Source organism: Moschus berezovskii, chromosome 5 (genome assembly GCF_049115385.1).
Source record: "Moschus berezovskii isolate FMDL1 chromosome 5, NW_MosBer_1.0, whole genome shotgun sequence".
NCBI lineage: Eukaryota > Metazoa > Chordata > Mammalia > Artiodactyla > Moschidae > Moschus > Moschus berezovskii.
The window spans coordinates 121367054-121393153 of NC_142464.1; the positions used below are offsets into that span (position 1 = coordinate 121367054).

At 44.5% G+C, this 26100-nt stretch overlaps 1 protein-coding gene across 7 annotated transcripts in view; it reads right to left on the minus strand.

Moving 5' to 3' along the window:
- The window catches only part of LDB2 (LIM domain binding 2), a 477514-nt gene that overhangs the window by 280287 nt on the left and 171127 nt on the right, over positions 1–26100 (minus strand). For all 7 annotated transcript variants that reach the window (XM_088836541.1, XM_088836539.1, XM_088836540.1 and 4 more), the window contains exon 2: positions 24018–24120. In XM_088836541.1, the coding sequence (XP_088692667.1) occupies positions 24018–24120 (103 nt within the window). The remainder of the gene's footprint in view (positions 1–24017; positions 24121–26100) is intronic.

Genomic DNA, 26100 nt, shown 5'->3' on the forward strand with positions numbered 1-26100 from the left:
TCTTGTCTGGAGAACTCTATGGACAGAGGAACCTGGCGGGCTACAGTCCACGGAGTTACAGAAAGCTGGACACGGCTGAGCAACTAACACTTTCACAAGAATATTACTCAGCCACAGAAAAGGAAATCTTACCGTTGGCTAAACCATGGATGAACATAGAGGGCATTATGGTAAGTGGGAGAAAGTGAAGAAGAACTAAAAAGCCTCTTGATGAAAGTGAAAGAGGAGAGTGAAAAGGTTGGCTTAAAGCTCGACATTCAGAAAACTAAGATCATGGCATCCGGTCCCATCACTTCATGGCAAATAGATGGGGAAACAGTGGAAACAGTGTCAGACTTTATTTTTGGGGGCTCCAAAATCACTAAAGATGCTGACTGCAGCCATGAAATTAAAAGATGCTTACTCCTTGGAAGGAAAATTATGACCAACCTTGATAATATATTAAAAAGCAGAGACATTACTTTGCCAACAAAGGTCCATCTAGTCAAGGCTATGGTTTTTCCCGTGGTCATGTATGGATGTGAGAGTTGGACTATGAAGAAAGCTGAGCACCGAAGAATTGATGCTTTTGAACTGTGCGGTGTGTGGTGCTGGAGAAGACTCTTGAGAGTCCCTTGGACTGCAAGGAGATCCAACCAGTCCATCCTAAAGGAGATCAGTCCTGGGTGTTCATTGGAAGGACTGATGCTGAAGCTGAAACTCCAATACTTTGGCCACCTCATGCGATGAGTTGACTCACTGGAAAAGAGTCTGATGATGGGAAACACTGAAGGCAGGAGGAGGAGGGGGTGACAGAGGATGAGATGGCTGGGTGGCATCAACGACTCGATGGACATGGGTTTGGGTGGACTCCGGGAGTTGGTGATGGACAAGGAAGCGTGGCGTGCTGTGGTTCACAGGGTCGCAAAGAGTCAGACACGACTGAGCGACTGAACGGAACTAATGGTAAGTAAAATAAGTCAGAAAAAGACAAATACTGTATAACTTCATATATAATCTAAAAGACAAAACAAATGAGCAAACAAAACAAAACAGAAACAGACTCATAGATACAGAGAAGAAGTGTGTGGTCACTAGCGCGGGGCGGGAGTGGGTGAAAGAGGTGAAGGGATGAAAAGATACAAACGCCCCGTTATAAAGTGAGTAAGTCATGGTGACGCAATGGTGATGTCATATACAGCCCAAGGAGTATGATTAATAATAGTGCTATAACTTGGTGTGGTGACAGACGGTTACTGTACTTAGCATGGTGATGTACTTGTAGCATGTATAGCTATTAATTCACTATGTTATACACCTGAAACATGTATGCTCTGTTCTTTATGAATATGCTATTGCATACCAAGTATTCTTCAACAAAACGATAAATAAACAAACAAAAAAACCTATTTTTCAATTGATTGCATTTTGTATCTGAATACAAACTTTCCTACCTTTAAACATTAAAATTAAAATGAACTGATGTGTTCATTACTTGGATTAAACTAGGAACGTGAAATTAAAGATTCATGGGATAACACGGTTCAACACGTGTGATTAGTGGAAACAAAACGTTTAAAATGTTAAAGTTGGAATTGGAGACAGGAAAGGGCTGGCAGAGATTTCATGGTGCAATCTCAATAAATATTTCTTGGTTTTGTCTCATGAGCACTAAACCGGGACATCTAACATTTGAAAGAAATCAGCTTTGTTTTTGAGTCTCTAAAAAAGCAGTTTTCATCGTTTCTTCTGCTGGCAGACACCCAACTGTTTAAATTCTTCTTTTGTCTTGTTCCGTTTGGTTATATTCCCTCTTACACTGCCCTAAACAGGTCACTCGTGAGCCCTGGAGGCTTGGAGGCGTCTCGAGCGACGCGTACTCTGCTATCAGTCGCTTAGATACATTGCACATCCTTTGTTCTTTGCCCACGGATCAGTCCCACCAGGGCTCCCAGAGTGTGAGCTGTTCTTTTGATTGTCCTTCGTATCCTTTGCCCTTCCTGCTGCTCAAATCAGCACGCTAGGGACAGACTCCCGAGCTTGCAGCATCAGTCTGATTTTTGTCTCATGCTAATGCTGTGCTTGTCTAAAACCACTCAGGGACCTCTCAGGCACAACCCCTGCTTGGGCTTGTCTCTGCCTTAGGAGAACTATATCCTGCTGGACATTTACTGATGTACACAAACAGGCATTTTTCCTCCATAGAAAGAGATGTCGTCATCTGTCCATCTGTCCTAGAGGCCTATTTTCATTGATACTTTGATAGACATTTTAGTCCTAATCATGACTTGGATTATCTCTTTAATGTTATCTCTGTACTGTATTTGTACTTAAAAAAAAAATCTTATCTTTCTAATTCTAAATGTAACATTCTGTAACAAGTCTAAAATGCACAGCACATCTGAGAAATGCCCAGCTAGGGAAGACTCTCCCTATCAGAAAGGGCTAAACCTAAATTCAACCCTTTAAAAAATGCATCATGGGAATTCCCTGGAAGTCCAGTGGATAGGACTCTGCACTCTCGCTGCTGTGGGGCTGAATTCAATACCTGGTTGAGGAACTAGGATCCCACAAGCCATGCTCAGTTCAGTTCAGTTCAGTTCATTCGCTCAGTCGTGTCTGACCCTTTGTGACCCCATGAATCACAGCACGCCAGGCCTACCTGTCCATCACCAACTCCCAGAGTTCACTCAAACTCATGTCCATCGAGTCGGTGATGCCATCCAGCCATCTCATTCTCTGTCTTCCCCTTCTCCTCCCACCTCCAATCCTTCCCAGCATCAGAGTCTTTTCCAATGAGTCAACTCGTCGCATGAGGTGGCCAAAGTATTGCAGTTTCAGCTTCAGCATCAGTCCTTCCAATGAACACCCAGGATTGATCTCCTCTAGAATGGACTGGTTGGATCTCCTTGCAGTCCAACGGACTCTCAAGAGTCTTCTCCAGCACCACAGTTCAAAAGCATCAATTCTTCGGTGATCAGCTTTCTTCACAGTCCAACTCTCACATCCATACTTGACCACTGGAAAAACCATAGCCTTGACTAGACGGACCTTGGTTGGCAAAGTAATGTCTCTGCTTTTTAATATGCTATCTAGGTTGGTCATAACTTTCCTTCCAAGGAGTAAGCCACATAATTAAAAAACAAAAAGTATCAACTTTTTATATCAAAAAAAGTATCAAAAAAGTATCAAATTTCTCAAGTTATCAAGATCAAAAGCATACTTTGATAACTGATAGTAGACATAATCAAGTTTTTCAAATTCTATTTCAGTTCGGATTTATGTACACAAGCCCAGGGGACTTCTGTCACCTCCAGGGAAGGTGAGTTCCACCTCTACTCTGAGACAGAACTTTTCACTTTGGAAAACTGACTTTTATTCTTTTTCAAGATCTTCCTTTTAAAGTCTGGTGGCTTATCAGTGTGTTACTGTCTTCACTAGTTCTAAATTATTCATTCAACCAGTTCTGGTTTATTCACCCAACAAATACTATGCTGTGCTGTGCTTAGTCACTCAGTCATGTCCCACTCTTTGTGACCCCATGGACTTCAGCCCCCCGGGCTCCTCTGTCCATCGGATTCTCCAGGCATGAATACTAGAGAGGGTTGCCATGCCCTTCTCCAGGGGATCTTCCCAACCCAGGGATCAAACCCAGGTCTACCGCACTGCAGGTGGATTCGTTATTGTCGAGTTACCAGGGAAGCCCAACAAATACTATTCTGCACGAACTGTGTCATCAGGTGAGGCAGCGGGTAACAGTGATGAAAAGATAAAGCAGCCACAATCACCATCTGAGGACATCGGCAGTGAGGTTCTACCGAACCTTGTGTAACAGAAGACTGTGAGCCATGAAGGCCACGTGATGGAGGAAAGGGCCACATGGCCCCGGCACCCACACAAGGGGGTGATTGGTCCACTGGAGGGAACTAGGGAGAGAGGCAGGCTCCGGGGGGAGAGCACTGGTACCCCAGGCAGAAAAGACAAGGAACACGTCCAAGCTGACCCATTATGTTGCTGCTCAGTCGCTCAGTTGTGTCCGACTCTTTGCCACCCCATGGACCGCAGCACGCCAGACTTCCCTGTCCATCACCAACTCCCAGAACTTGTTCAAACTCTTGTCCATTGAGTCGGTGATGCCATCCCACCATCTCATCTTCTGTCATCCCCTTCTCTTCCCGCCTTTAATCTTTCCCAGCATTGGGGTCTTTTCCAGTGAGTTGGCTCTACACATCAGGTGGCCAATAGAGATTGAGCTTCAGCATCAGTCCTTCCAATAACTATTCAGGAATGATTTCCTTTAGGATGGACTGGTTTGATTTCCTTGCAGCCCAAGGGACTCTCAAGAGTCTTCTCCAACACTATAGCTCAAAAGCATCAATTCTTTGGCACTCAGCCTTCTTGATGGTCCAACTCTCACATCTGTACATGACTACTGGAAAAATCATAACTTTGACTATACGGATCTTTGTTGGGAAAATGATGTACCTGCTGTTTGCCTGAGAGATACATGCAACTCTGTGTTCACTTTAATTTGTCTCTTCTCCCAAGAGATTTTATTCATCCTTTCTAACTTGTTCAGAGAGGTTTAATTTGATGTCACTCCTGCAGAGATAGGTTTCAGCCTCTGATATTGCTCACAGCACTCCAGATATTTTGCCAGTAGCACTTACCACAGTTGAAATTAATTCATAATAAGTGTTTCCTTCTTAGCTCTCTATACCTCGAGAATCTAAAGCCTAAATGACCTAGAATTTTCTTGAGTCTAGATTATAAACCTCATGAGGGCAGGAGCCAAGGCGGTCTCATTTACCACATCTCCAGAGCAAAGCAGAAGGAGGGGCACCAAGGAACATGGTAACATGCTTAGTCAACAAACATGTGATGAGTAAATGCACTGATCGCCACACGTCACAGCCTTGGGTTCTTTTAGCTCCAGCTGGTGTCACCTATAGCTTACAGGATTGAACTTGTAGAAGAAACCACTTCTCCCAGGTCCTGAAGGGCCAGCAGAAGGAGGATTCAGAACCTTACAGACAAAGGACACGTGGCCAGAATCTTCCCTTCTCGACCAGCCGGTGCATTAAGAAACAAGGGATAGGGACTTCCCTGGTGGTCCAGCGGTTAAGACTCTGCCTTCCAATGCAGGGAGTTCAGGTTCAATTCCTTTGGGGAACTAAGATCCTACAAGGATTATGGCCAACAAGTCAAAACATAAGACAGAAGTAATATTGTAACAAATTCAATAAAGACTTAAAAAAAAAAAAGCAGAAAAGGATAATAATGGAATCAGGTAGTTCTCATCACATTTTGCATAGGAAAGCGTCTGCCTGCAATGCGAGAGACCTGGGTTCAATCCCTGGGTCAGGAAGAGCTCCTGGAGAAGGAAATGGAAACCCACTCTAGTATTCTTGCCTGGAAAATTCCACAGACAGAGGAGCTTGGTGGGCTACATAGTCCATGGGGTCGAAAAGCGTTGGACGTGACTGAGCAATTTCACTTTCTTTCTTTCATTTGCTCAAAAACCTAATAGTCTTTTAAAAACCACAGCTGCTGCTGCTAAGTCACTTCAGTCGTGTCCGACTCTGTGTGACCCCGTAGACGGAAGCCCACAGGCTCCCCTGTCCCTGGGATTCTCCAGGCAAGAACAGTGGAGTGGGCTGCCACCTCCTTCTCCAATGTGTGAAAGTGAAAAGTGAAAGTGAGGTCGCTCAGTCGTGTCCAACCCTTAGCGACCCCATGGACTGCAGCCTACCAGGCTCCTCCATCCATGGGATTTTCTAGGCAAGAGTACTGGAGTGGCTTGCCATTGCCACAGAGCAGCTCCCTAAAACCAAGTCCCAGTTCATTTGAGCTTCCCAGGTGCCTTAGTGGTAAAGAATCTACCTGCCAAGCAGGAGACAAAGGTTTGTTCCCGGGGGTGGGAAGATCTGCTACAGAAGGAAATAGCAACCCACTCCAGTATTCTTGTCTGTAAATCCCGTGGAAAGGGGAGCCTGGCGGGCTGCCACCCGTGAGGTAGCTAAAGGGTCGGACACGACTTGGCCATTAAATACCACCACCCCCTGCTTTGCATCCGTCAGGATGTGACTCCTCACCCTTCCTTCCTCACTGTCCTTGCCCGCCTTGACCTCTGTCCACCAGAACTCTGCCCGCTGTGGCTGTCATGCTTCTCAAGCCCCATAGCAGGAAATCACTTCTCTTCTTGGGCTTCACCTGGCGCTTAATACTCGCTTGATATTTGCCAAAAAGTGGTGTGTCACAGCTATGAGCTTGTCCCATTTCCCTGGCAGGCAGACTTCTAAGATGACCCTCAAGATTCTCACCCCCTGGCGGGCACACCCTTCACTATCTCCGCCCCACTCTGCGTGTGAGTAGCACCTACGATAGTGATGAGACGTCGCCCCATGATTATGATACAAGAGATCACAGAGGGATTGTGCGGAGGTTAATGAAGTCCTTAAACAGATTAAGTTATCCAGAAAGAGACTCTTTTTGGTGGGCCTGGCCTAATCAGGTGAATCCCTCATGTCAGAAGGGAGAGAGTCTCCTGATGGTCTGAAAGACCAAGTCTCCATGTTGTGCAGGGGATACATTTAGGACCTCTAAATACTCTCTAATAACAGCCAGCAAGAACGGGGGAACTTCAGTCCTACAACCACAAAAGAACTGAATTCAGTCAATAGTCCTGAGTCCCAGAAGGGGTCACAGTTCCAACTGACGTCAGTTTCAACCCTATAAGACCCTGGGCAGAGGATCCGGTTAGCCAGTGCCTGGACTCCTGACCCTCAGAAAATGTGAAACAGCAAATGTGCTCTATTTTAAGCTGCTAAGTTTGTGGTCATTTGATATGCTGTAGCAGAAAACTGAAACACCCGTTCGATAGATGATTTCTAATTTTTGGCACACCACTGAATTCCAAGAATTTAGGGACATTTTATATTGTACTTAGCTCTGAACTATTTTGAAGATGATCCAAAGAACAAAATTAAATTATATCTGGTCCCTATAAACTATGTTACTTCTAGACTCAGTCCAACAAAAACAGGAGTGAAGAACTGTTAGCTGGACACTAAATGGAATCTTGTGTTTTATAAAGAGTCATGACATGTGAATTCGATCCTGGCTCTATCACCAAATAGCCAATTGTCTTGAATAAGTCAAAGCCAAGTCAACTTCTTGGTAGGTTATCTGTCAATATTAAAATAGCTACTTGCATTCATTGGAAGTGCTGAAGCTGAAGCTCCAATACTTTGGCCACCTGATGTGAAGAACTGACTCATTGGAAAAGACCCCAATGCTGGGAAAGATTGAAGGCAGGAGGAGAAGGGGATGACAGAGGATGAGATGGTTGGATGGCATCACTGACTCGATAGACATTGAGTTTGAGCAAGCTCCAGGAGTTGATGATGGACAGGGAGGCCTGGCCTGCTGCAGTCCATGGGGTTGCAAAGAGTCAGACACGACGGGGCGACTGAACTGAACAGATACTGTTGGTAACTTCTCATGCATCAGGGACTGCATGTATTTTATTTACAAATACCACCCTGCCATAGCCAGATATACTTTATGCTCATTTTATAGATGAAAATAGTGAGGTTCAGAGAGATTGGGTATAATAACCAAGGTTATGGGTTGCTGCAGGATAAGGTCATGATTTGGAGGCTCTCTGCCTCACAGGTCTGTGCTATTAAAGTGAGGAGTTAATGTAAGACCTTCTCCATTTGGGGCTTCCCTGATAGCTCAATTGGTAAAGAATCCACCTGCAATGCAGGAGACGCTGGCTCAATTCCTGGGTCAAGAAGATCTGCTGGAGAAGGGATAGGCTACCCACTCCAGTATTCTTAGGCTTCCCTTGTGGCTCAGCTGGTAAAGAATCTGCAATGCGGGAGACCTAGGTTCAATCCCTGGGTTGGAAAGGGAAAGGCTACCCACTCCAGTAGGGGTTTCCCTTGTGGCTCAGACAGTAAAGCGTCTGCCTGCAATGCGGAAGACCCAGGTTTGATCCCTGGGTTGGAAAGATTCCCAGGAGAAGGAAATGGCAGCTCACTCTAGTACTCTTGCCTGGAAAATGCCATGGATTGAGGAACCTGGTAGGCTACAGTCCATGCGGTCACAAAGAGTCGGACACGACTGAGCTACTGAGTGACTTCTCCAATTGGATCACTCCAGAGATACAGACATAACGTGATTTCAACAGCATAAGGCCCCGAGAAGACTCCTCCCCGACACCTAAAAATGAGTCACATCTGAGTTCCTGGCAGTGCAAACGTGTCCAGGTTTAGACAGTGACACAAACCCAGTGCCCAGGCAGGGAGATTGCACAGATTTAAGGACCTGTTTACTGAGAACAACGGAAAGGAAGTCAAGTGTGAACTTTCTGAGCTTCAAAGATATTCTCAGGGCCCATTTGGGAATAAGCATAAATCTTCAAATTTATCCAAAGTTTAGCAAATTCACAATGACAAATGTAACAGTTCCTCTAAATTGAAGTTCATCTCTTGGCAGTTTTGGAGGCTTGGAGAAAATGCCAGCAACAAGGAGTTGGAAGGAAATAAATCTTTAGATTCCCTGAAAACATAGATAGTTATTATGGAAGACATATGGAGGATCCCATACTGTGCTGAAAAAGAAAATTTATAAATGTCAGCTTTGAGGCAGCAACGTTGGAAGGATTGAAGTGCTCTGCACTTAACTCTGATGGGCAAAATTATGCTGAGGGTATGTGTTCCCATGAAGAAAGAATTCTTCTTAACCTGTGCTGTTTCTGGGAGGAGTGATGAGGATAGAGGAGAAGAAGACTCCAGAATTCAGAGCAAGAGGTTAGTTTTTTGTTTTTGTTTTTAAATCAAAACAAGTAAAATTTAACAGACTTAATTTTCTTGGGCTCTAAAATCACTATAGATGGTGACTGTAGCCATGAAATTAAAAGATGCTTCACTCTTGGAAGAAAAGCTAGGATAAATCTAGACATCGTATTAAAAAGCAGAGACATCATTTTGCCGACAAAGGTCCATACAGTCAAAGCTATGGTTTTTCCAGTAGTCATGTACGGAAATGACAGTTGGACCAAAAAAAAGCCTGAACACCAAAGAATTGACGCTTTCAAACTGTGGTGTTGAAGAAGACTCTTGAAAGTCCCTTGGACAACAAGGAAACCAAACCTGCCAATACTAAAGGAAATCAACCCTGAATACTCACTGGAAGGACTGATGCTGAAGCTGAAGCTCCAATACTTTGACCACCTGATGCAAAGAATTGACTCACTGGAAAAGACTCTGATGCTGGGAAAGATTGAAGGCAGGAGGAGAAGGGGACGACAGAGGATGAGATGACTGGATGGCATCACCAACTCAACGGACATGAGTTTGAGCGAACTCTGGGAGATGGTGAAGGACAGGGAAGCCTGGCACGCTGCGGTCCATGGGGTCACAAAGAATTGGACAAAACCGAGGGATTGAACAACAACAGCAGTAGCATTTAAAAATTCTCTACTGTTTAAAAAAGGTGCTGATAAATGGGAAGAAAAATGGACTTCAATATGGACACTGATAGCAAGTGAGCTGAGTTCATGTCTACAGTACAATCAGTAGCATATCAGTGTAATACCTTCTTCCGGGCTCACAGAAAGGATGGAATGAGGTGCCGCCATCCAACCCCACTCAGCAAATATGAGCCATGGTCCCCCTCTTCCTCCCTTACAGGCACAGGCCCTGAGGGTGCAGAGGAGACCATGGTCCAGTCTTTTCCCTCCATGAGCTTTCAGATGCTCCTGATTTATGAAAGGCATTTATAAGCTGCAAACCATAATCAGAACACTTGTCATTTGAACTCATCCACCAATCCAGGAGGTTACTGTTGGCCATATTTGAAAAACATCAAGGCAAGAATCCATGAAGTATCTCTCTCTCTCTTTCTTTTTTAGCAAATTAGAAGAACAGAGCTAGAATTACTTTGGCCTAAAAATTGGAACTGGTCACTGTCTTCTTTCTTAGGCAAAACCACAGCTAATATTGGAAGATCTTGATTTTTTTTCTCCCCTCTCCAAAGGGAAAGAAGTAATAAATAAAACTGGAATGCAAAACCAGGGAAAGTAGGAAGAGAAATGGTCTCATACACATTTCTCCTTTCCCTGGGGATGGGTCTTCTCTTTGCTCCCTAGAGGCTCTGAGTGGGGATGGTGCCAATTAAACAGTTCCCAGTTGGACTTCTCAGGTGGCACAGTGTGTGTAACACATTCTCCTGCCAATGTAGGGGATGCAAGAGACGTGGGTTGCATCCCTGGGTCAGGAAGACCCTTGGCGTAGGAAATGGCAACCTGCTCCAGTATTCTTGCCTGGGAAATCCCATGGACAGAGGAACCAAGTTATAGTCCATGGGGTCACAAAGAATTGACACGTGCACACACACACACACACACGGTTGGCAACAAAGCCCAGAGCTGAGAATAGAGAAAATACTGTTGGAAGCATCAGCCGTCAACAGATGCAATGGGACCTCAGGAAACAAATTGCGAACATCTACTGAGAAATAAGTGACTTCTCAGAACTTCCGTAACTAATGTCAATGAGGCAATGCTGAAGAGGAGTCTGGATTTAATAGATCTTTTAATATTTTCACAGCTGGGCCTGCTTGCAAGGAGCTGGTGGGCCATTTTCTTAACTAAGGTATGGCGCTGGTCTGACATTAGTTTAACAAGGTAATTATCAAGTGAAGAATAGCAGCCGCACTGCTGTGAACCTGAATAATAACGCTCATAATTACTGATTTTGGGCCCATCGTTAAAAAAAATAATAGAGCGCTATGTACTAAAGCATTTTAGAGGAAATACATTCAGGAACAGTGTCTAGAAGTGCGGGGAACTATTAAAGATGTAATTAGCAGTTTATTTACATAATAAGTCAAACACCATATATCATTTCTCTTACGGTCCTTTTGAAAAGAAGCAAATAAGCGTGGGAACATTTAGTTAGGTCGGGAAGTTCCCCTGGAGAAGGGAATGGCTACCCACTCCAGTATTCTTGCCTGGAGAATTCCAGGACAGAGGAGCCTGGTGGGTTACAGACCATGAGGTTGCAAAGAGTCGGACACAACTGAGCAATTACCACTAACATGCAGGCAACCTGGAAAAAGTTGATAATTATTATTGTTTTAAAGCTTGAAAGTTGAAGTGCCCTAAATGCCTCAGTTGAAAATTGAATAAGTGCTACTGACTTTATCAAATGCTAGCACTCCTTCACACGTATGATGTGACAAACATTTCCAAGGGAAGCGTTCCTTGGGCAAATACATCTCTCAGGTAACTAACTTCAGTCTTCGGAATATATTCAAAGTTTGCATTAATTCTGAAACAACACACAAATAGCCTTTTATTGAGAAACATCTTAAGTGGTTGATTTTTATCTGGAATATGAGAGCAACATGGAGATAGCAAGTATGTCTGTGAGGCAATATCCTCTCAAGCATTACTGACTAAGCTTCCTCATAATTTGATTTTAGAACTTCTGTCTTTCCATTGTCCTCAGTATAAGTAACCCATTCTCACATAGAAAATGATGTGTTTTTCAAAGTTAAAAAAAAAAAAAGACAATCAAATTCCAAATCAGATTATTCAAAGGCAGGATTAAGTAAGACACATATATTTTTAGAAAAGTCTTTAAAAAGTAATGTAATGCTCTGATTGCTGTGTATAATATGGGGACTCTGTCTCATGAAAAGGGAGTGGCTTTATCACTAGGCTCCCAGGCGACCTTCTTCCTCCTTCTACATATCTTCAGAATGATCATTAAAGTTGATTGCTGTCAATTTCAAGTCCTTCTAACTTATTGAAAACCCAGAGATAATGCTGCATCAGGGAAGTTCTTATCAAAGAACACATTAAAGACAGCGCCAGCTGGGAAAGGACCAGCTTCATAAAAACAAATAAGCACATTATAATGGTTACGCAAAGTGAATTCTCTTGGAATGAATAATAAAAGCAAACTACAAGTAGGCACTAAGTTCTGTAAGCTCCTGAATTTAAATATTCCAAAACAACCACCTTGATTAAACAGTAAGTAATGAAACACACCCCAATGGGTGATTTTGTCATGGAACCTCTATATTCTTAATAAAATACACATGAACATTGTTTAATACAGTTGTAGAAGAATGCTAATTTAACCTGACTTCAACAAATGCTTTATTTTATCCTGTTTGCATAAACAAGGTGCCCTCACAACCTGCAGACATAACACAATAGTGAAGATGAAACTATACACTGGTTTGTGAGGGGGTGGTGCTTAAAGTCTGGTCGTGTCCCTAGATAAGAGCTTCACAAACCAGTATTGTACCAAGGAAATACTGCCTACGTTCCAGCTTAACATTGGGCTTTCAAAATGTTTTACGTTGAAGATAGTATCAATGCTTCATTTAGATGTAGAATCTAAAAATGTGATGGTGAGCATTAATAAGGACAGGTTTATAGGGCTTCCCTGGTGGTGCAGAGGTTAAGAATCTGCCTTGCAATGCAGAGCACACTGGTCCAACCCCTGGTCTGGGAAGATCCCACACGCGATGGAGCAACTGAGCCCACGTGCCACAGCTGGAGAAATGCCCTCATGCGACGATGAAGACCCAGTGCAGCCATAAATTAATTCATTACTTTTTTAAAAAGAACAGGTTAATAAACAGAGGCATAGGGTCACAAAAAGAAAAAAATCTAGCTAAGATCCGCTGATGGTCAAGTCCTAGAAGCAACAGCTCACTAGACTTTCAGCTCCTCCCAGACAAGAACTTTTGCTCATCCACCTTCTTATCACAAGGGCACAGGCAGATGACACGTGGAAAGTCCTTGAGAAAGGTTAAATAAATAAATAGGCATCTCAACGGCAATTGTGTCCAGTAAGATCCATTCAATAAGGAGATTTAAGTGCAGTTGCTGAGGACTACTTATTCTATGAAATTTGATGACACAATCAGACTTACCAGGAAGGTTGGCAGACTGTGGACTGAAATACTCCACTAACCTATGGCCCAAAGCATTAAAGAAAAGAAAAAAAAAAAAAAAAAAGCAATTGATCTTTATGCCCCAAGTGCTTTGTTAGCTTTACGCTTCCACCGTGGGGATATTACTGCACTGGAGCTAATTGCTTGTCTCCATCTCCCTTGTTAAACTGTACGCTCCTTTCAGGCAGGTGATAGTATTCCCTCCTGTGTGTTCAGCACCTGCCCTCAACTGTGGAGGGTCTGCAATATGGACTTTGGATTCAAAATCAGGCAGGCTTTAGCCTATTGCCCCCACTACCACCACCCCACCCCATGCCCCCGCTGCTGAGGTGTTTTATTCTTTAGGTAAGACTCATGAGAACAGATGCTGAATGTAAGCAGAATCCTATGCAGGCAAGACTCTTATGCATAACAGGGCCAAGTAACACTCTTAGAGAGTTTCCCATATAATGTATAGTGTCCACACTCCATTGGAACTGCTTTGGAATTGTCTAGATTTCATATTTGAGCATGAACTGGGGTCCTTTGGTAGGGCTGCCAGCTTTAAGAAAGACACGGGGCATCAAGTTAACTCAGATTGTTAGATAAACAACAAGTGATTTTGTAGTATTAATTATGTCCCATGTATTGCATTTGTATACTTAGATTTTATCTAGTGACACTACCTTCAAGGTGAGGAGAAAATTGGATGTGAAGAGGGTCAGGTAAGATGCTTCTTAATAGTTTTTTTATTGAGTAGAACATTTGTCTTCTCCAGCCCCCTGACAATAAATGCCAGTAGCATCACCTACCATGTGATAGTGCAATGTTGGGTACATTCATCCATTACCCTCTGTGAGGCAGTGCCATATTGGTTTGAGAACCATAGGGAAACAAGTGAGAGTAGGCATATACCCATGAAACCAAGAGTCAAGAAACGTACATACCAGTGCTCCATAGACATCATAGTCACACAGTCTCAAAAGCGAGACATCCTTGTCCATTTCTTGGCTAGAACCTCATTTAGACCTCTCAGCCAAGCTCTGGAGAATAGTTATAGGTCTGACTTGCTTAAGCTTGTGTAATATTGACAATGAATTTTATCCCCATGAGAGAAGATCCAACAATCCTCCCAGATTTCCTAACAGCTTGACTTATAAAGGGAAAATACAGTCAAAACCCAAAAGGTCAATTATAAACGTGATGACAATTATGCTTTCAACTTAAATAGCACTTTATTTAACACAGTTTTCTGTCCATTATGTCATTTGATCATCAGTGTGGTATTTATTAGCAGATGAGTGAATGGGAGACATGCTGAGTCTATTGCTATGACCAATTTGCATTTGTTGATATCATCAATTTGAAACCACAGATGAGAAAAGATTCAGGCTCATCTTTCCCTTCAGAAGTCTGTTTGTTCCTTCATCAGTTGTAGGCTTTCTCTCAGGTCTTTTTTTAAAAAATATATAACTAATCCTAGATTTTGCATTAACATTACGAGAATATTTTCTCTTTGTGCTACTTAGCTGATTGTGTTAATTTAAGGTAAGAGTTTTTCATAAAATTAAAAGTCAATGAAAAAAATGGTGATGAACTGCCTTCCTTTCAAGACTGTCTACCCCGTGATGACAACGCCTGGCGAAAAGCAAGAATTCAGTGCATTCTGAAAGCAGGGGTGAATGAACGAGGGAAGAGAAAAATGAACTTAAATGAATGCCTGCTTAAGGACATGAACTGAATTTCCTCCAAATCTTGCCAGCCCAATAAAGACTTCTACTGAAAAGGAAACTCACTAGAATCACAATCTCAAATACCAGACCTTTCCAGAAACCCTACAGGGCAGCTCCATCAGAGAACAGCATTTTCCTGAGTTGACTGAGGCAAAGACAATGATGTCATCATGTAACGGAAGTGCCACAGTCATCCAGTAACTGACCATCAGGGACCACTCTGAAGAAGTGCATTGCTTCCTCTCGGATTAAACTCTGAATGCAATCACAGTTCCCTTCCTCTCATCTGGTCCTCAGCAAACAAGATATAGAACCCAAAGGTTCCTGAAGCAGAGGATGGCACTCTTTGGTCTCCAAGCAAAATAAGGGGTGGAAACTTCACCTTCTGCTGGATGAGTGTCACCATTGTAACAGTTTGGCACTTGTTTATTTAAGTCACCATCTTCCATTAATATCAACTTTTCTCCCAGTTGGTCATTAAATTCTCAAAGTTTCCCTATAGAAGGCAGACAAATCTGATCAAGCTTGGCCCAGAATCAGAGGTTTTCCTACTGTGTGTTAAATGATGAAAAGAATAAAGGGAACTATCCTTTATAGTAACACCAAAGTGAAAGTGAAAGTCGCTCAGTCATGTCCAACTTTTTGCGATCCCATGGACTATACAGTCCATGGAATTCTCCAGGCCAGAATACTCAAGTGGGTAGCCATCCTCTTCTCCAGGGAATCTTCCCAACCCTGGAATTGAGCTGGGGTCTCCTGCATTGCAGGCGGATTCTTTACCAGCTGAGCTGCCAGGGAAGTAGTAGTAATGCCGAGTGACTGGCATATCATAGGTTCAGCTCATTCTCTTATTCATCCATCTGTTCATTTATCCAAGCAATAAACATTTGCTGTGTGTTTTTCAAGGACAGCACTAAGCTAAGGTACGTGTTCAGTTCAGTTCAGTTCAATCGCTCAGTCGTGTCTGACTCTTTTCGAGCCCCTGAACTGCAGCATGCCAGGGCCCCCGTCCATCACCAGGGAGATCACCAGGGAGAAGTGATTGAAGATTAAGATACGTGTTCCTTAATGTTATTTAATCCCTGATAGCTCAGTTGGTGAACAATCTGCCTGCAATGCAGGAGGCCTTGGTCCAATTCCTGGGTTGGGAAGATCCTCTGGAGAAGGGATAGGCTACCCTCTCCAGTATTCTTCAGTTCAGTTCAGTTCAGTTCAGTCGCTCAGTCGTGTCCGACTCTCCGCGACCCCATGAATCACAGCACGCCAGGCCTCCCTGTCCATCACCAACTCCCGGAGTTCACTCAAACTCATGTCCACAGAGTCGGTGATGCCATCCAGCCATCTCATTCTCGGTTGTCCCCTTCTCCTCCCGCCCCCAACCTTTCCCAGCATCAGAGTCTTTTCTGAGTCAACTCATCGCATGAGGTGGCCAAAGTATTGCAGTTTCAGCTTTAGCATCAGTCCTTCCAATGAACACTCAGGATCGATCTCCCTTAGAATGGACTGGTTGGATCTCCTTGCGGTACAAGGGTCTCTCAAGGCTTCCCTTATAGCTCAGCTGGTAAAGAATCCGCCTGCAATGCAGGAGACATAGTTCTATCCCTGGGTTGGGAAGGTCCCCTGGGCCACCCACTCCAGTATTCTGGCCTGGAGAAGTCCATGGACTGTATCGTCTATGGGGTTGCAAAGAGTTGGACACGACTGAGCGACTTGCACTTTCACCTCACTTTCAGTCTTCACAAGTATCTTATGATGTTGGCATTCTAATCACCTTGATGTTATGTATAAAGAAACTGAGGTTCACTACCTCACACACCTAATTTCATACAGCTCTGCAGAGGCTCAAAAGGACCCAGAGTCAGGGATTTTGAACTCTACCTCCTTAAATGGAAAAAAAAAGAAAGAAAGAAAGAAAAGGAATGAAGAATTTTCAGAAGAACAAAATTACTTCACAGAGGAAGAACCCCTGGACTAACTGGCACGTGCCTCTCGAGGAAGCTACAGGTCTCTAAATGTTAGCTACACAATCCTGTGACAAATTTTATTTTCTTGGGCTCCAAAATCACTGCAGATGGTGAATTCAGCCACGAAATTAAAAGATGCTTGCTCCTTGGAAGAAAAGTATGACAAACCTAGACAGTGTATTAAAAAGCAGAGATGTCACTTTGCTGACAAAGGTCCATATAGTCAAAGCTATGGTGTTTCCGGTAGTCACGTATGGATGTGTGAGTTGGACCATAAAGAAGGCTGAGCACCGAAGAATTGATGCTTTCAAATTGTGGTGCTGGAGAAGACTCTTAAGAGTTCTTTGGACAGCCAGGAGATCAAATTAGTCAGTCCTAAAGGAAATCAACCCTGAATATTCATTGGAAGGACTGATGCTGAAGCTGAAACTCCAGTAGTTTGGCCACCTGATGCAAAGAGTCGACTCACTGGAAAAGACCCTGATGCTGGGGAAGATTGAAGGTAGGAGGAGAAGGGGATGACAGAGGATGAGATGGACTATAGAGAATCTAGAAAAATGGTATTGATGAACCTATTTGCAGGGAAGGAATGGAGACACAGATGTAGAGAATGGACGTGTGGACACAGCACAGGAGGGAGAGGGTGGGACGAATGGAGAAAGTACACTCTCAGGTGCAAGACAGATAGCTAGTGAGAAGCTGCTGTGCAGCACAGGGAGCCCGAGCTTGCAACTTCTGGTGACCTGGAGGGGTGGGATGGGGAGAGGGGAGGGAGGCGATGTGTGTATAATTATGGCTGATTCACACTGTTGTACGGCAGAAGCCAACACAACGTCGTAAAAAAATTTTTTTTAATAAAATATTCTTTAGTTGAAGAATTAAAACCAAGAAAGAAAATATATAGGTGTCCTACTAAAAACCATACCCATGTTCATATCCTAATAGTTATTAAGTGTCGTGTCAAAATGCTAATTCAAGGAGTCATTTTCCCAGAAATATATTTTTAATCATGTAAGGTGATATTGCAGGGAGAAAAAGAAAGTGAGGGAAAATGTTTGCAGAATTCTGATATAGCAAGCACAATAAAAACACAGCTGGACAAGGTGAACCAATATCAACCAGGAAAAAAAAAAAGCAACCAGAGATAGGCAAGCTACTCGGGCCTTATAGAAATTCTCTACCTTAAGGGCACACATCCAAATACACCTCACATAAAAGCACACATTACAAGGCAAAACTGAAGAACTGCATCAATATTTCAGCGCCATCAGAATTTTCAGAATGAACGGGAAACAGGGAAAAAATGTAAAGGAGAGGTAAGATGCGTAGAAGCTGCTCCACAGAGGGGCCGACGTGCAGGTCTGCAGACATCTAGTGGGACCTGATGACTAAGGCAGACAGCATGGAGAGTGAGGGAGTGTCCCCAAACAACTTTCTGCTTTTGGACGGTGAAATAAATGAGCCCCCAGAAGCCACAAAGGAAACAAAAGTAGTCCTTGGCTCATGTGACTATAAAGGTGTGCGGTCCTGCTAGAAACCTTTACTCTGGAAGGAACGTGGGACTCAGCATAATATGAGTTGTAAGTCGGCAAATTACTGGGACCGGTCACCTTCAAATTACAAACAATATTTAAAGGTTTAGTGACGACTGTGTTATCTGAGTTGCCCTCAGTCTCAATCTAGAGGCCGAGGTACGCTCATTGGAATCCAATTGAAAAACAACATCTGCTTATGGAGCTGTGTTCTGTGTGCTGGAAACTCTGCTAAGAAATTTACATACGTCACCTCGTCAAACCCTCACTTTGCAAAGGAGGCCGCTGATGCTTCAAAAGTGACATGGACCAAATCACACAGGTAGTAAAAGACAGGGTGGCCCAGTGGTAAAGAATCTGCCTGCCAATGCAGGAGACGCTGGGGACATGGGTTTGATCCCTGTATTGGGAAGATTCCCCTGGAAAAGGAAATGACAACCCACTTCAGTATTCTTGCCTGGAAAATTCCATGGACAGGGATGCCTGGCAGGCTACAGTCCAAGGGGTCCCAAAGAGTCGGACATGACAGAGCACACAGGCATGATCTCTGTCCAAATGAGTTGAAGCTAGGATCAAGTATTGACAGCAATCAAGTAAAAGACAAAGGTGGTTCTGAACCCAGGTATCAGACCCAGAACTCCTGCCTGAGCCACACACCTCTGCCTACTAATAATGAGGGGGATAAAATTTTTTAAAAAATGGGGGCCAATGAGAAGTGCCCCCAAATAAGATGGCTTTTTAGTATTTGTATCGGCCCTCCCCACCAAATTTCCAGAGTAAGGCCAACCTGGATATAGTGTAGAGTTTGGAGTCTTCAGCCCCCAAAGCCCAGAGCCCACACACACTCAGTCACTCTTCGCGTCCTCTCCCACTTCACTCACCAGCGATGACTGTGGGTTTTCTGCAGTGGAAAGCCTGGGAGGAGGTGATCAGTTCAATGCTGTGTTTCAGCAGGAATTGCCCAGCCCAGCAAAGCTGTCTGTGGGCTCCCTGCTGCCCAGCAAGCCCTAGGTACCTGATAAGGACTTGTCCACGGCAAGCCTCTCCAATGCACAGAAACTGCAGTGACGCCCAAGCTGTGCACTGTTATCAGTAATAATAGTGGAGACTTCCCTGGCAGTCCAGTGGTTAGGAATCCGCCTTCCGATGCAGGGGACGTGAGTTTGATCCCTGGTCTGGGAACTAAGACCCCACATGTCACGGGGCAACTAAGCCCCAGACTGCAACTACAGAGCCCTCACGCTGGAGCTCACACGCCATCTAGAGAAGCCCGCGCGCCACATCTAGAGAAGCCCGCACTCCACAATGAAAGGTTCCGCATGCCGCAATTAAGACCTGAAGCATCCAAAGAAATGAATAAAAGAAAAGTGAAAGTGTTAGTGGCTCAGTCGTGTCTGACTCTTTGCGATCCCAAGGACTGTAGCCCACCAGGCTCCTCTGTCCATGGAATGCTCCAGGCAAGAATACTTGCGTGCGGTAAGCAATTTCTTCTCTAGGGGTTCTTCCCAACCCAGGGATGGAACCCAGGTCTCCTGCACTGCAGGCAGACTTTTTACCCTTTGAGCCACAAAAGAAGCCCTAAATAAATAAATAAATATTTAAAAAAAATAATAGTGCTGACTGCCACATAGTTCAAATGCTCCAAGGGCCTTTGATCATCTTATCTGCTTTAATTTTCACCACAAGCCAGTGATGGTGGTATTGAGTCCGTTTTACAGATGAGGAAATAGAGGTTCTGTTTAATAATCAAAGCATAAATTAAGACCCAAGAATGTTCACATTGAACCCTCGTGTGATTTCTATTATTGAATATACCCACTGGCTCCCATCCTCTCCACTGTCTCCATGGAACACAGGAGAACTTTCTCCAGGCATCCCTCCCAGCAGAGAACCCTTTCCTGAATGAACTGGGAATCATGTATTTCCTACAGATCAAGAATACAGCCATCGTGACCCTGGACGTTAGCTTAGGTCTCTTTAGGGGGTTAACCAGTGTCTTTACCAAAAGTGTCTATGCTGGTCACCAGGAGCTGGTGACTGTGCCCACAGTTCTGCTTCGTGCCCAGAAAAGGTGCAGAGGAAAACCAACCCTCGCTTGGTACTGACAGTGAGCAGGCGACCTAAGAACGGTCACTTCCGTACAAGATGGAGGAGAAAATCACACGCCACCCTAAAACTGCAAAGCGAGCGTGCAGAGGGCTCTGCCATCCCCTTCCTCTTCTCACTTGTCTTCTCCATCAAATGAGACACATTATTGATTGCGACTGGCATTTTCAGGAATGTGTGAGTTGACACACATTTCTTCCCCCTTTGTGGTGAAAGATGAAAGGGCAGGATGGGGGCGGGGTGGGGTGCCCTGACTCTGACTTTGGAGGCAGTCAGCCTGAGGCCTCACGGCTCACCAGCTGGGGCTCTGGGGGCCGAGGAAGGGTCTGCTTCCAAAAAACACACTCTTCAGCTCTCCAGGCCTTTAACCACAGACTTGCTGACCAAGAGGGACTCTCTTCCGCCTGGACCTCTTCCCCATTCGAGAGTCCACCTCACCCAAAGAGAAACCACCTCCCTGGGCTGTGGGTTTCTCCAGCTGCTGGGAAAACATCTTCAGGATGGCTCACGAGGCAGTGGCAGGCACATAACCTCAGGTACCGCTCCGCCCGGTGGCAGACAGTTTCCAGTAACTCTGTGCCTCTGAGTCCTCTCCTCATCAACTACACCCCAGGCTTCTAGGAAGACAGCAGCAGTCTCTATCGGCAGTCTCGATCATACCTGACCTGGGGAGGGAGCCCATTCCCATCAGGAGAGTAGGCACCCGAGTGGACAGAGCAACCAAGGCTTTCTAAAAGGCAGAGCAATGGGACTTGGCCGGCAGGCAAGTGGTTAGGACTTCTCAGTTCCAATGCAGGAGACAGAGGTTTGATCCCTGGTCGGAGAACTAAGATCCTGGATGCCAAGCAGCCAAAAAATAAATAATAAATGGAAGAGTAGTGTATTTTCCCAAATATAATTATTTCCTGAATTATTATATGATTAGGTTTCCCCCTCCCAGTGTAGTTCAGTTTGGTTGCTCAATCGTGTCTGATTTTGAGACCCCATGGACTGCAGCATGCCAGGCTGTCCATCACCAACTCCCAGAGCTTGCTCAAACTCATATCCATACAGTCAGTGATGCCACCCAACCATCTCATCCCCCTCCCAACCGTACAACTTAAAATAGATCCAACCACACCCTAAAAATTATTTGAAAACCCAACAGAGCACTTTGGATTGAGCTCTCCCCATTTAAAGAAGGGCAAAGACCTTGGTAAGGGAATAGTTTTGCCAGCATTCTGTTTGGTGGTATAAAATTTTCCCCCAAAATGTCCATTCATTGAGTCATTCAATGAGTATTTATTGGGCACCTGTCTTGTGCCAGTTTCTGTATTAACTTGAGAATTCAGCAATAAATAAAACAAAGCCCCAGTGCACAGAGAGATAATATTCTAATACAGGATGACAGGCAACAAATAAACAAGTAAACACATATTACGGGATTTACGGTAGCTTAGAAATAGGATCTATTAGAGCTGAGAGACCCTCTGAAAACCCAGAGATAGGGAGGGAGAAGGAAAAGCTTTTTTTCTAGTAAGGGTTAAGTAAACCTCACCTGGAATATTCCTTGGTACTTAGAATGAAAGTAATTTGCAGAAATATCTTACATATATAAATGTAATAGCCAAGTCCTACTTTCTCCCTCAGAAATACACAGCTCTCAGCTCCTTGCAAGGTGTCAGGAAAAGGCTGCAGCCCCCAGCACAGGGCCAGCATGCGTTTTCCCTGCCCAGCTGGCACAGTCTGCCTGGAACGCCAACGGGTTAAGGTGGCCGCGAGATGCTCGGAGCGCTGCATAAACAGCGCAGGTCAGTCGTTCCAAGCATCCTTCATCTTCCCTATCTCCCGGTCCTCAGCTGTCAATCAGCTGCCACTAGCCCGCACATCAGCAGCGTGCGCACATCACCCGACTGTCAGCAAAGCAGCTGATGAGACTCGGCTCCAGCCTGTCAATCATCTTTGTTTCTCTCTGCCGCTCGGGAAATATTTTGGCTCAGAGAAACAAAGAAGCCTGGGCAACAATGGCTCGTTGTCAGGCAGGCACTCCTGTACATGAATGTAAGATCTTCAACGAGCCCTGATCATGCCTCACCCCCTCAAATGATGCTGGGGTCAGGGGTGGACAGATGGAAGATTGAGAATCTGTTTTATTAGTAATTCCAGTTCCCTGAGCAGACCCTGATGGATTCACACACACACAAATAAGCACAGGAACATGAAACAATGATAACTTGAAGTTATCTGAGCTCATGCCTCAGAAAAAAAATAAGGCTCGGAGGATGGATGACTGCTCGGTGGGCAATTATTCATCATTGATCAGGCAGGCTTTTGGGGAGAGAGTAACTGCTGGATTGCTGAGTTCATTCATCTCCCAGGGAATTCTGAGATAGTAGCTTTGACTCTCCCACTCTCTGGGGTGTGAGGAGGTTGGGAGAACCCACGCACAGAAAAGCCAGCGAACTCCTTAGGACACCGGTGAAGTGGGTTTGCTGGCACTTGCAACAGGCATCCTTATGTCGAATGTAGACATTCCGGAACAGCCCCTTGTCTGGCACAGTAACTGCCCCTCTCATACAAAACATGTACTGAACATGCCCCCCACCTCTAAAAGCCTGCAATATACACATCTAAAGAGACGATCCTGGCTCTGAACTTCCGTCAAGCAAGCTGTCCTGCTTCCCCACCAGTTTGCCACTTTTGCAAAATCACCATGCATGTATTGGCATAATTAATCAACTCATCTTGCAATAGATCCAAATACCAAGTTATCTGAAGCCCTGTAACATTAAGGAAAAAATATACACTTATTGTACGCTAATTGCTTTGCAATGCATTTAGAAGCCGTCAGATCTTTTCATGGTGTTTATCAAGACTGCTATTACTTATCAATTACCCAATGCTCTGAACCGACCCGTTCGTACATACTGTGACTGTCCCATTATCAGCTCCGTGTTTGTGACATTTGGGATGTTTTACCCTGACAGACAGATCCTTTCCTACCGCGCAACACTGATTCCTGAAAATGCATCTCTCACTGATCTAACCGGACATTAATTGCTTCTGTGCTGATGTATCTATGCCTCTCGGTCTTCCAGCATAACTAGCAAATCTCATCTCTGACAAGTTGGCTGAACCTAATCAGGACGGATCAGCTGTTACCCAAGGTGCCATGGGCTGTAATTTGTGGTTCTTTACAGAGTTATCACTTGCCGGAAAGACAAGGAACTATAAATTCTGTCAACAGGAATCCCAAAGTGTGTGTTCCAAGCAGCTGTGGCCTCCCCCGCCCGCAAGAAAACCTAACACTTGTCAAATAAATACTTGAGATAATTGATAAGAGGGGTTAGAAGGATGTGGCTGATACCGTGACTATAAGACATTTTTTTTTTTTAAGGAAACTTCAGAAGCAAAATGGTGCGTGTGAAGTAAGAGTTGTCAAGGATAAAGAAGGTTTGCAGGGAAGTGAGGGGTGACGGCTGTCCACAATTCAGCTCCCACCTATCATTGGGGAACTTGGTTCACAACTGCCTCTCTCTCTCAAAACAGGCAAATGCCTAGACATCGTAAACTGCAAAGGAAACAGCTCGTCACCTCTGAGTCAGGCTGCCGCCCGGTGACAATGCCTTGATCAGAGGCAGGAGGGCAGGGAACACTGTCAGCCTGTCAGCACCGTTCTATTCTCTGAAGACCCCTGTGGTTTTCTTTCAGGCGCAAAAAAAAAAAAAAAAAAAGAGAGAGAAAATAAACTGCTTTCTTACTGTATCGCTTTGGTCCATCTTCCAAACAAAATGAAAGGGTTAATGTGGCATCATCTTCAAAAAACTCAGTGGCAAACGCATCCCACCAGAGGTTGTCGCTGTCCTGCAAAGAGACAGATCTTTTATTTAGCAGGCAAGAGCAGAAAATAGCCCAGAGAGGAGCTGAGAAAGGGAAAAAGGCAGAGAAATCCAGTCACCGGTGGCTTGGGACTCGGCATACGTGTGTGGGTGTTCTGGAAGGAGTGTGGGCGGGCGTGCGGTCACTCTTCAAATTAACTGCCTCAAATGGGGACCGAATTCCAATTCAATAAACGAGTTAATGCAAAGCGAATGAAAATTAATTCTGGGGGACATATTTGGGGAGATTTAATAAACGTATTTTGGAATACTGTGAAAGTTTTTAAGAAAAGGGTTTGCACATAATGTAAAATGTACTCAGCCTTTTTTCTCTTTCTTCCACTTTGCTCTTTTAAGAGCCCGACTTTACAAACAGAAACCACAACATTACAACCAGGTTAAGGAGACTACATTTTTTTAAAAAATTTATTTATTTTAATTGGAGGCTAATTACATTATTGTATTGGTTTTGCCATACATTGACATGAATCTGCCCTGGGTGTACATGTGTTCCCCATCTTGAACCCCCCTCCCACCTCCCTCCCCATTAAAGATAATTTATTTAAAGAAAAAGAAAAGACTGTGTGCGGCTTGTGGCATTCCTCCATGTAAACCTCCCTATGAAAGACACCGGCATTGCCACCTGGGTTTGTGCAGAAAGGATTTTGTGCAGGGGCAAACATCACACGCATGCGGACTGTTCTCGAGGATGGGTTAGGACGACAGGCAATCACTAGCTCGTTATTAACTCAGTCATTAAAAATAGGGCCGTTCAGCAGAATGCAAACCATCCACATGAACTCTGCTTGTTTGTCTTGGTTTGAGACTCTCCCTGGTTCATCCAGAAAATACTTTGAACTTGAACCAGTTGAAGACCGTTAACATCACTGCAAATCTTCAAGGGCAGGAGAAGGGCTTCCCTAACGGGGAATCAGGGGGATTATGCATAGTGTTGTGTTTAAAGGGGGGGGGGGTCCTACCTGTGCCTCATCCTCTGTATAGTGCTCGATTTACTCCCAAATTATTGTTTAATTTTAATTTTTGTTAATCCATGTTTATTGGTTTGGTTGCTTTACAATGCTGTGCGAGTTTCTGCTGTACAGCAAAGTGAATCAGCTGGACATATAGATATCCCTTCTCTTCTTAGGATTTCCTTCCCATTGAAGTCACCACAGGGAACTGAGCAAAGTTCCCTGCGCTGTACGGTAGGTTCTCATTAGCTATCTATTTTGCACCTAGTATCAATAATGTGTACATATACACATGCATATAGAGACATAGATGAGTGCTGAATAGTTGATGCTTTCAGATTGCGCTGCTGGAGAAGACTCTTGAGAGTCCCTTGGACAGCAAGGAGATCAAACCAGTCCATCCTAAAGGAAATCAACCCTGAATATACATTGGAAGGACTGATGCTGAAGCTGAAGCTCCAATACTTTGGCTACTTGAGGCAAAGGGCTGGCTCATTGGAAAAGACACTGATGCAGGGAAATATTGAAGGCAGGAGGAGAAGGGGATGACAGAAGATGAGAGAGTTGGATGGCATCACCGACTCAATGGACATGAGTCTGAGCAAACTCAGGAGATAGTGAAGGACAGGGAAGTCTGGCATGTTGTAGTCCATGGGCTCACAAACAGTCGGACACAGTTTAGTGCCTGAGCACCAACAGCAACATGGGGCTTCCCAGGTGGCTCAGTGGTAAAGAATCTGCCTGTCAAAGCAGGACATGCAGGAGATGTGGGTTCAATGACTGGATCGGGAAGATCCCCTGGAGGAGGAAAGAGCAACCCCCTTTGGTATTCTTGCCTGGGAAATCCCATGGACAGAGGAGCCTGGTGGGCTATGGTCCAAGGGGTTGAAAATAGTTGGACAAGACTGAGTGTACACATGTGCGTGAATACACGCGTGCTCACGCACACACATGTATATATGTTCCTTTGTCACCTGATGTGAAGAGCCAACTCA